This window comes from Balaenoptera physalus (assembly GCF_965194825.1).
Source record: "Balaenoptera physalus genome assembly, chromosome: 3".
In the NCBI taxonomy this organism is placed as follows: domain Eukaryota; kingdom Metazoa; phylum Chordata; class Mammalia; order Artiodactyla; family Balaenopteridae; genus Balaenoptera; species Balaenoptera physalus.
Window position 1 is genome coordinate 128,172,780 of NC_138890.1, and position 12,537 is coordinate 128,185,316.

Here is a 12,537-nt window from a genome sequence, read left to right on the forward strand (position 1 = left end):
TTGAAAATCTAATGATGTGGCTTCTCTAACATGACTGGTAGGAGAGAGGAAGGAGGGACCACATATAATAACAACTTTAAAATGTTAACTGTTCATCACATGGGCCTTTGTCAGAGGGTTAGGAGAAGTCTCTGGAGTATAAAATAAATAGAAAAGGAACATGTGTAGGGAATGGAAATGATCATAACCTTGTATTAGGAAGCACAGTTCAACCAGAGGCCTGGCTGAGTTGTTTGTCCAAAACTGAATACATGTGCTATAAGGCTGAATTAATGAACAGAATTCTATAAATCAATAACTACATTTTATGTCTTAATTGAGCACTTAAAAATTCAATAATTTCTCTTTTTCTCTGAGCTATTTACAAAGCCTATTTTAAATTCTGAGCTTTAAAAAATGAACCAAACTATTCCCCTGAGATCTTTTTTACTTTTTTTGCAAGGTGGCTATCTGAGTAACATTTGCTATAATACTATAATGAAATCTGTCAGGAATTGGAAAGCTGAGTATTTTACCTTAACTGAAAAATGGGAGCATGTATGTACATTTCTGAAAACACTAATGGAAATAGTGCCTCAAATGAAAATAATGAAGTTAACAAAAAGAAATTATTCTTCTTAGGCCAGTCTTGAGGACTGAGTAGTAATGATAAAGAAATAACATTAGGGGAAGGAGGCAAGATGGCGGAATAGAAGGACATAAGCTCATGCCTTCTTACAGAAGCACCAAAAGTACAACTAACTGCTGAACAACCACCAACGAAAAAACGCTGGAACCTACCAGAAAAGATACCCTATGTCTAAAGACAAAGAAGAAGCCACAACAAGGCAGTAGGAGTGGCAGAACTGCAATAAAATCAAATCCCATACACGCCAGGAGGGGAACCCACAAATTGGAAACTAATTATACCACAGAAGTTCTCCCACAGGAGTGAAAGTTCTGAGCCCCATGTGGGGCTCCCAAGCCTGGGGGTGTGCCAATAAAGGGAGGAGACCCCAGAGAGTCTGGCTATGAAGGCCAGTGGTTTGACTGCAGGATTTCCACAGGACTGGGGGAAACAGAAACTCCTCTCTTGGAGGGTGCACACAGGGTCTGGGGTGCACCAGAGCCCAGGGAAAAAAGCGGTGACCTCATAAGTGAGTGGGTCAGACTTACCTGTTAGTGTTGGAGGGTCCCCTGCGAAGGTCGGGGAGGGGGGCGGCTGTGGCTCACTGTGGGGACAGGGACACTCGCGGTGGCGGCTCTGGCAACTGCTCATTGGCGTGGGCCCTCAAGGATGCTGCCTTCTTCCCGCCAAGACCTGGCCCCACCCAACGGCCTGTAGGCACCAGTGCTGGGACGCCTCAGGCCAAACAACCAACAGGGCGGGAACACAGCCCCACCCATTAGCAGAGAGGCTGTTCAAAGTCTTCCTGAAAAAACAGCTGCCCCATAATAAACACACCCACAGACACTGCCCTGCCCACCAGTGGGATAAAACCCAGCTCCACCCATCAGTGGGTGGGTACCAGTCCTTCCCACCAGCAAACCTGCACAAGCCTCTTAGCCTCATCCACCAGGGGGCAGACAGCAGAAGACAGAAAAACTACAACCCTGCAGCCTGCAAAACGGAAACCACAATCACAGAAAGTTAGAAAAAATGAGACGGCAGAGAAATATGGTCCATTTGAAGGAACAAGACAAAAACCCAGAAGAACTAAGTGAAGTGGAGATAGGCAATCTACCTGAAAAAGAATTCAGAGTAATGATAGTAAAGATGGTCCAAGATCTTGGGAAAAGAATGGAGGCACAGATCGAGAAGATACAAGAAATGTTTAACAAAGACCTAGAAGAACTAAAGAACAAACAAACAGATGAACAATACAATAACTGAAATGAAAAATACACTAGAAGAAATCAATCGCAAAATAACTGAGGCAGAAAAACGGATAAGTGACCTGGAAGACAGAATGGTGGATATCACTGCTATGGAACAGAATAAAGAAAAAAGAATGAAAAAAATGAGGACAGTTTAAGAGACCTCTGGGACAACATGAAACGCACAAACATTCGCATTATAGGGGTTCCAGAAGGGAAAGAGAGAGAGAAAGGGCCCGAGAAAATATTTTAAGAGATAATAGCTGAAAACTTTCCTAACATGGGAAAGGAAACAGTCATCCAAGTCCAGGAAGTGCGGAGTCCCAGAAAGGATGAATGCAAGGAGGAATGTGCCAAGCCACATAGTAATCAAATTGACAAAAATTAAAGACAAAGAAAAAATATTAAAAGCAACAAGGGAAGAGCAACAAATAACATACAAGAGAACCGCATGAGGTTATCAGCTGATTTTTCAGCAGAAACTCTGCAGGCCAGAAGCAAGTGGCACAATATATTTAAAGTGATGAAAGGGAAGAAACTACAGCCAAGAATACTTTACCCAGCAAGGCTCTCATTCAGATTCGACCAAGAAATCAAAAGCTTTAAAGACAAGCAAAAGCTAAGAGAATTCAGCACCATCAGACCAGCTTTGCAAAAAATGCTAAAGGAAGTCCTCTAGGTGGAAACGGCCACAACTAGAAACAAGATAATTACGAAAGGAAAAGCTCACCAGTAAAGGCAAACATATAGTAAAGGTAAGAAATCATCTGCACACATATATAAAATCAAAACCAGCAATTATGAGAAGAGGAGAGTAAAAATGTAGGATATTGGAAACTCATTTGAAATTAAAAGACCAGCAACTTAAACCAATCTTGTTTATATACAGACTGCTATTATTGAAACCTCATATTATCTGCAAACCAAAAACCTGCAATAGATACACACACAAAACAGAAAAAAGAATCCAAACACAACACTAAAGTTAGTCATCAAATCACAAGAGAACAAAACAGGAAGGGAAGAAAAAACACCTACAAAAACAAATCCAAAACAATTAACAAAATGGCAATAAGGACATCCATATCGATAATTACCTTAAATGTAAACAGATTAAACGCTCCAACCAAAAGACACAGACTGGCTAAATGGATACAAAAACAAGACCCATATATATGCTGTCTACAAGAGACCCACTTCAGACCAAGGGACACATACAGACTGAAAGTGAGAGGATGGAAAAAAGGTATTCCATGCAAATGGAAATCAAAGATAGCTGGAGTAGCAATACTCATACGAAATAAAATGGACTTTAAAATAAAGACTGTTACAAGAGACCAACAAGAACACTACATAATGATCAAGGGATCAATCCAAGAGGAAGATATAACAATTGTAACAATTGCACCCAACACAGGAGCACCTCAATATATAAGGCAAATGCTAACAGTCATAACAGGAGAAATCAACAGTAACACAATAATAGTGGGGGACTTTAAGACCCTACTTACATCAATGCACAGATCATCCAGACAGAAAATCAATAAGGACACACAGGCCTTAAATGACATAGTAGACCAGATGGACTTGATACTTACAGAGCATTCCATCCAGAATCAGCAGAATACACATTCTTCTCAAGTGCACATGAAACATTCTCCAGGACTGATCACATGCTGGGCCACAAAGCAAACCTCAGTAAATTTAAGAAAACTGAAATCATATTAAGCATCTTTTCTGACCACAACACTGTGAGATTAAAAATCAACTACAAGAAAAAAAACTGTAAAAAACGCCAACACATGGAGACTAAACAATATGCTACTAAATAACCAATGGATCACTGATGAAATCAAAAAAAACACCTAGAGACAGATGAAAACGAAAGCATGACGATCCAAAACCTATGGGACCCAGCAAAAGCAGTTCTAAGAGGGAAGTTTACAGCAATACAATCTTACCTCAGGAAACAAGAAAAATCTCAAGTAAACAACCTAAGCTTACACCTAAAGCAACTAGAGAAAGAAGAATAAACAAAACCCAAAGTTAGTAGAAGGAAAGAAATCATAAATATCAGAGCAGAAATAAATGAAATGGAGACGAAAAAAACAATAGAAAAGATCAACAAAACTAAAAGCTGGTTCTTTGAAAAGATAAACAAAATTGACAAACCTTTAGCCAGACTCATCAAGAGGGAGATGGCTCAAATCAATAAAATTAGAAACGAAAAAGGTGAAGTCACAACGGACACCACAGAATAAGAGACTACTACAAGCAACTATATGCCAATAAAACGGACAACCTAGAAGAAATGGACAAATTCTTAGAAAGCTGCAATATCCCAAGACTGAACCAGGAAGAAATAGAAAATATGAACAGACCAATCACAAGTACTGAAATTGAAACTGTGAATAAAAAACTCCCAACAAACAAAAGGCGAGGACCAGATGGCTTCACAGGCGCCCTCTATCAAATATTTAGAGAAGAGTTAACACCTATCCTTCAGAAACTGTTCCAGAAAATTGCAGCAGAAGGAACACCCCCAAACTCATTCTATGAGGCCACCATCATGCTGATAACAAAACCAGACAAAGACACCATAAAAAAAGAAAATTACAAGCCAGTATCACTGATGAATATAGATGCAAAAATTCTCAACAAAATACTAGCAATATGAATCCAACAATACATTAAAAGGATCATACACTATGATCAAGTGGGATTTATCCCAGGGATGCAAGGATTTTTCAATATCTGCAAATCAATCAGTGCAATACACCACATCAACAAATTGAAGAATAAAAACCATATGATCATCTCAATAGATGCAGAAAAAGCTTTTGACAAAATTCAGCACCCATTTATGGTAAAAAACTGAAAGCATTTCCTCTAAGATCAGAAACAAGAGAAGGATGTCCACTCTCACCACTATTATTCAACATAGTTTTGGAAGTCCCAGCCATGGCAATCAGAGAAGAAAAAGAAATAAAGGAAATCCAAATTGGAAAAGAAGTAGTAAAACTGTCACTGTTTGCAGATGACATGATACTATACATAGAAAAATCCTAAAGATGCTACCAGAAAACTACTAGAGCTCATCAATGAATTCAGTAAAGTTGCAGGACACAAAATTAACACACAGAAATCTGTTGCATTTCTATACAGTAACAAAAAAAGATCAGAAAGAGAAATTAAAGAAACAATCCCATTTACCATCACATCAAAAAGAATAAAATACCTAGGAATAAACTTACCTAAGGAGGCAAAAGATCTGTACTCTGAAAACGTTAAGACCCTGGTGAAAGAAATAAAAAATGACAAAAACTGATGGAAAGATATACCATGTTCTTGGATTGGAAGAATCAATATTGTCAAAATGACTATACTACCCAAGGCAATCTACAGCTTCAATGAAATTCCTATCAAATTACCAATGGCATTTTTCACACAACTAGAACAAAACAATCTTAAAATTTGTATGGAGATACAAAAGACCCCAAATGGCCAAAGCAATCTTGAGAAAGAAAAACAGAGCTGGAAGAATCAGGCTCCCTGACTTCAGACTATACTACAAAGCTACAGTCATCAAAACAATATGGTACTGATACAAAAATAGAAATATGTATCAATGGAACAGGATAGAAAGCCCAGAAATAAACCCACGCACCTATGGTCAATTAATCTACAACAAAGGAGGCAAGACTATACAATGGAGAAAAGACAGTCTCTTCAATAAATGGTGCTGGGAAAACTGAACAGCTACATGCAAAAAATAAAATTAGAACAATCTTTAACACCATACACAAAAATAAACTCAAAATGGACTAAAGACCTAAATGTAAGGCTATACACTATAAAACTCTTAGAGGAGAACATAGGCAGAACACTCTTTGACATAAATCACAGCAAGATCCTTTCTGACCCACCTCCTAGAGTAATGAAAATAAAAACAAAAATAAACAAATGAGACCTAATTAAACTTAAAAGCTTTTGCACAGCAAAGGAAACCATAAACAAGACGAAAAGACAATCCTCAGAATGGGAGAAAATATTTGCAAATGAAGAAACTGACAAGGGAGTAATCTCCAAAATATACAAACAGCTCATGCAGGTCAGTATCAAAAAGACAAACAACCCAATCAAAAAGTGGGCACAAGACCTAAATAGACTCTTCTCCAAAGAAGACATACAGGTGGCCAAGAGGCACATGAAAAGATGCTCAACTTCACTAATTATTAAAGAAATGCAAATCAAAACTATGAGGTACTACCTCACACTGGTCAGAATGGTCATCATCAAATAATCTACACACAGTGAATGCTGGAGAGGGTGTGGAGAAAGCGGAACCCTCTTATACTGTTGGTGGGGATGTAAATTGATACAGCCACTATGGAGAACAGTATGGAGGTGTCTTAAAAAACTAAAAATAGAACTACCATATGAACCAGCAATCCCACTCCTGGGCATATACCCTGAGAAAACCATAATTCAAAAAGAGTCATGTACCCCAATGTTCACTGCAGCACTATTTACAATAGCCAGGACATGGAAGCAACCTAAATGTCCATCAATAGAGGAATGGATAAAGATGTGGTACATATATACAATGGAATATTATTCACCCATAAAAAGGAACAAAACTGTGCCATTTGCAAAGACGTGGATGGACCTAGAACCTGTCATACAGAGTGAAGTAAGTCAGAAAGAGAAAAACAAATATCATACATTAACATATATATATGGAATTTAGGAAAATGGTACAGATGAACCTACCTGCAAAGCAGAAATAGAGACGCAGATGTAGAGAACAAATGTATGGACACCAAGGGGGGCGGGGCGGTGGGATGGATTGGGAGATTGGTATTGATGTATGTACACTACTATGTATGAAGTAGATGGCTGGGTGAGAGCCTACTGTATAACAAAGGGGAAAAAAAGGTGTAATCTGTTTGCAGGACATATATTAAGTTAACCTTAAAAATGCATTCCAATATATATTAGGTGCAGACAAATACTGTTTGATTCCACTTATATGAGGTACCTAGAATAGTCAAATTCACAGAGTCAGAATGTACACTGGTAGATGCCAGGGGCCAGGGGGTGGGGTGGGCAGGGTGGGGAGGGAGAATGGGGAGTTCGTTTTTAATGGGGAGAGAGTTTCAGTTTAGGAAGGTGAAAAATTCGGGAGATGGATGATGGTGAGAGTTGCACAACAATGTGGATGTACTTAGTGCCACTGAACTGTACAGTTAAATACAGTTAAAATAGTAAGTTTTATATTATGTGTTTTTTACCACAATAAAAAATCATTCAATAAAAAAAACCCAATCAAAAAATGGGCAGAAGACCTAAACAGACATTTCTCCAAAGAAGACATACAGATGGCCAAGAGGCACATGAAAAGATGCTCAACCTTGCTAATTATTAGAGAAATGCAACTCAAAACTACAATGAGGTATCACCTCACACCAGTCAGAATGACCATGATCAAAAACTCTACAAACAATAAATACTGGAGAGGATGTGGAGAAAAGGGAACCCTCCTGCACTGTTGGTGGGAATGTAAATTGATACAGCCACTATGGAGAACAGTATGGAGGTGCCTTAACAAACTAAAAATAGAGCTGTCATATGATCCAGCAATCCCACCACTGGGCAAATATCCTGAGAAAAACATGGTTTGAAAGGATACATGCATCCCAATGTTCATTGCAGCACTATTTACATGGAAGCAACCTAAATGTCCATCAACAGATGAATGGATAAAGAAGATGTGGTACATAGATACAATGGAATATTACTCGGCCATTAAAAAGAATGAAATAATGCCATTTGCAGCAACATGGATGGACGTGGAGACTATCAGGTGACAGTCTCCAGTGAAGTAAGTCAGACAAAGACAAATATAATATGGTATTACTTATATGCGGAATCTTAAAAAAAATGATACAAATGAACTCATTTACAAAACAGAAACAGATTCACAGACTTATAGAACCAACTTATGGTTACCAGGGGGTAAGCGTGGAGGGGAAGGGACAGATTGGGAGTTTGGGATTGACATGTACACACTGCTATATTTGAAACAGATAACCAACAAGGACCTACTGTATAGCACAGGGAACTCTGCTCAATACTCTATAATAGCCTAAATGGGAAAAGAATATGAAAAAGAATAGATACATGTATATGTATAACTGAATCACTTTGCTATACACCTGAAGCTAACACAACATTGTTAATCAACTCTACTCCAATACAAAATAAAAATTAAAAAAAAAAGAAATATCATATTAAAGAAGCTTCTGGTCTTTAAATGAAAAGAGAGACTGAAAGGGTAACTAGGATTTGCTACTTGAAGCACTGCCACCTGCTAGGACAGAGTTAACACCAGAGCATGAAAGAAAACTTCCCTTTAAAATTCACTGGGCAATTTTTATGAACTCATTTTTTGTGAGGCAGGAAAAATAATCAGGCAAGCAAAGGTGAGGTATCTTTGGAAAATTTAATTTGGACCATATTTTCTTTCTTTTGCTTAAAACATCAAATATTTCCATACGCTTTGGGTTCCACAACTTACAAAGGGCAGTGGGTCTCCTGCAGTTACATACTGTACCCAACTTTCTATAGAAAGATCAGACATTTTCCAACCTTGCTTTTGAGTATTTTCTTCAAAATGTTTTAAACGTTCCTTACAATCAATGGCAAGTAAAACAAAGTAAGGCTTTATTTTCTCCTTTTTCCCCGTTTTTGGTACTGCACGTTAGAGGAATAAGGAAGGAAGACTTGTCACATCAGTGTCGGTACCCTGGGGATCGCTGCTGAGTCCTCCACGTGTACCCATATCTTCGAGGCCCTGATCTACCCCTGCACTGAGGAACCTGAGATGGGTAAGTGCTGAACAGCCTGTCACAGGCATTTCGTAGCACAGGGGGTCTGTGGCTGCTGGTTCCTGTCAGTGTTCACAGGGCTTCTGGCCTCCAGGGGTAACAAAGGAACTAGGATCAAATCACGACCAGAGGTCTCCCAGCTGGCACTGCAGTACCACAGGTTCACATCTGCGGGCCTTACAATGTGCATTTAAAGACTAAATGTAATTACTGAAAATAACACAAGAAAAAAATCCCATTACTAATTCCCATATCAAATTACTAGAATGAAAATAAAAGCATTTGTCTGATAAAACATGTTTTCTATGTCAGATGAAAGCAACTCCCTTGCAAGATAATCTCAGTAATGTATATTTGTCACTATTCATATTCTTTTGCCTGGTACACAAATTTCTGTAATTTCATCATCTGAACAGTTTTGCCATTTTTCAAACTTGTAGTCTCATTAACTTAAAAAAGGGATAAGGCAGCCAAATTTAACTAATTTTGGTTACAGAAAAACATCTCAGACATTAGCCTTCTTCTTCTCAAGTGTTAAGAGCACATGATTAAAAGGTAACAGTTTCTTCTCTTAACAGGAAACTAAGCAGCTATTGTTGTCAAATCTATCTTTAGTAAACACAGGGCCCTCATAAATATAAAATTAAACTCTTTTGAGGAATAGTTTTGTGATTTTAGATATGCAGGATTTATATTTATTTGCTGAATTTTGTAGTAAAAAAACGTGTGGTCTTCCCATCTTTCTTTCAATACACAAGGGATTTCTCCATCATCTCAGCAGGCTCTCACACACAGATGGCAGGCTGGTCATCTCAGCCACATGTCACGTGCTCTCAGAAGCCCTGCAAAAACTCCTGTAGCTGGGTGACGATCTCGGTGTCCACCGTTTCCATGAGGGACTGGAAGCCTTGCTCTCCCAGCAGCTCCTGCTGGGCCTTGAGCTTCTCGTAGATGAACTGCTGCAATGACACGGTATGCACGGGGTCCTTCAGGGCCAGCTGCAGGACAGAGAGGAGCCACACTGTGTCACAGAGGCAAAACAAGTCCCTCTTACATGGGAGTGACTCAATTCTTTGTAATCTCTTTCACAGCAACAAAATTGCTTCTGCCTCCCTTCTTGCAAGGGATTCTAAAGGGAGCCTCATTGTGGAAAAGTTTGTCAAAGAAAATTTCACTCAATTAGTCTAACCTCACTTCCCTAGGGCCTCTAAGCATAGTCATCTGATTAGCGGAATTTCTCAACAGTTCATCCATGTAAAGAATCAAAACCTGGTGGAAAGTATCCTAAAAGGAACATAACATGCCAAAGAGCACTTAAACACAATTGTCCAGGGTTCCTCACAGGAAGATCAGGTACTTTATTGTGGCAGCTTAGTGAGGCCCTCAGGACAGACAGAGGAAACACTGCCCTATCCTGGATTGCTATGCTACTTATATACATGTATATTCTTCTGGTTAAAAAAGAGAAAGAAAAATAATAAATAAAAATAGATTTTAACAACCCAAACACGTGCTCCTCCTCTCCCACTGGGATATTTGAAAAACAAAAGAAATATAATTAAATAAAAATAACCCATCCATCCACTTCCTAAAGATAACAATCACAACAGAGAACATTCTGGCCTTCTCTGTGCCTGTGGCATGCGCATACATACACATACATATATAAACAATTAGTTCTGTTCTTTGCACTTATACTATCACACAAAAAATTCTACTCTAACACAGTTTAAGAATTCTAAATCAACTTATGTCATAATTTTTTTGTTATAGGCATGTTAAAGTAATCATGGTCTAGATTAAATATAATTTTAGCTATAATTTTGCTGAATAATCTTTCACAAACACTGTTCCATGTTACAATCTATACAGCCTTTCCTCTACTTTTCAAATTATTTCTTGAGGATATCTACCACTATTTCAGAAGGATTACTAGATTAAAGTGCATAGACAATTTTATGACTCCTGATATATATTATCAGGTTGTTTTTCCTACGGTTTGTACCAACTTAAAAGGTATAAGAGTTTTCAGCTTGTGACACTGTTACCACTGGTATTATCAGTATTTAAATTCCTTAAAATCTAAGAATTGAAAAATAACACAACTTTGCTTTCAGCTATATATTGTTCTCATTATCAACAATGCTGAAAATGTGTAAGGCTTTAAGTAAAGTGCATGAGTTTCTGTGTGAGAAATTCTTCTCTTTCCTTTACTGAGACTCAATTCTATTCTACGCAGATGAAGTAGCTGAGTCAGATCTGCAGTTTGAACAATGTAAGTAGATTTTATTTTAGTTATTTTATTTTTTAACATCTTTATTGGAGTATAATTGCTTTACAATGGTGTGTTAGTTTCTGCTTTATAACAAAGTGAATCAGCTATACATATACACATATCCCCTAGATTTTAAAATAATGACCACAAATAGAAAATGTAACTGAGAGGTAGAGACATAGGAGGCATGAATGTGAAATTAAACCCCTTATGTGAACATTCCAGAGTTACAGGATAAATCCAAGGCAAGGGTAATTTCAATACTCATTCTCCTGGAAGATGGATAGGAGAAAGAACAGCAAGAAAAACTGCAGACACAAAGCCCTAAATTCACAAGTCTGAAGATATCATTCTACAAAATGCATAGAAATTGAAGATGAACATTTAAAAATATCTGCTCCCTTAAGCAACATGCAATAATGTTCAATATCATTTTAATTAGTAAGCAATAGACCTCTTACTAAAGAGGATGTGAACTTTGTTGAAATATAAGTCACTAAAACCACCTGCTACAATATGAGTGAAAAGAAGCTGAGCTTGAAGCTGATGTTCAACAAGTCACTCCCACTACTGAAACAAAGCTTAAGAGTGTGGTTTAAATGCTGTTTCAATTTGCTCTAAGAAACTGTAAACAGTTAACTTATCATATCTCCACTCTTTAATTTCCAACAGACTAATAAAAAGGAAAAGTATCCCCATACTAAATCCCACCAGCTATGGCATAACACGACATTGGTATATTTTTTTTAAAGTGTATTGATCAGTCATTAGAAGATTAAAAGTATTTCTCTGTTTTGTAGGAAGAGTTGTGGAGCGAAGAAGGAATTTTAAAAAACATACAGAATCTCCAATTACATACCTTACAAGATCTTAAAAAAAAAACCAAAACCACAATACTTTTAGTGAAAAAAACTACACGTTCACAAATAAATGTCTGTTTTGACTTCTGGCAGACATTCCTTAATCATGGTTATTAATACCTTCTTTTGAAGAAATATATAAAACAGATTGACCAAATGATTCCCTAGAGAAGAATTATCATTGCACATGCACTAAAAATCCAGATATCATTTCTTTGAATGCAATAATGCCTATAGTCACTAGGATTAGGAGACCCTGAAGTCACTAACAACATTTTCAAAACTATTACTTTTATGCAAATAATGTACCACCTAACATAATGAACTTAATTATCTGATTTAATGTGAAAAAATACAGAATGCCTAGCATGTTTACTAGGTGGTATGTTCTTGAGAAAATAATTAGTTTTCTAACATAATAAGTAAATTATAACCAGGAAGATGTTGGACATTATATATAAACAAACATAAGAAGACTCTAAAAGATGGAGAGAAGAAGGCAGCACAGCACCCAAGGAACAACATGGTGTTGAGTGCCCTTTCTTCTTGCCTCATAAATTCCAGATTTGGGGCTGAAGAAGCCAGCAACCTGGAAACACCAATGAGCACAGACAAAAAAAGCTAAAACAAATAGCCTACTCTCTAGCCAAAGGAC

The 12,537-nt window shown here is 37.6% G+C and overlaps 1 protein-coding gene across 4 annotated transcripts in view; it reads right to left on the minus strand.

The window, feature by feature from the left end:
• Positions 1–12,537, minus strand: part of IPO11 (importin 11) — a 239,983-nt gene that overhangs the window by 32,245 nt on the left and 195,201 nt on the right. For 2 of the 4 annotated variants that reach the window (XM_082457119.1, XM_082457115.1), the window contains one exon: positions 8,349–9,745. The exons of the other annotated variants lie outside the window; for them this stretch is intronic. In XM_082457119.1, coding sequence (XP_082313245.1) covers positions 9,581–9,745 — 165 coding nt within the window. In that variant the 3' untranslated portion in view covers positions 8,349–9,580. Of the gene's footprint in view, positions 1–8,348; positions 9,746–12,537 lie in introns of those variants that run through there. 4 annotated transcript variants of the gene reach the window in all.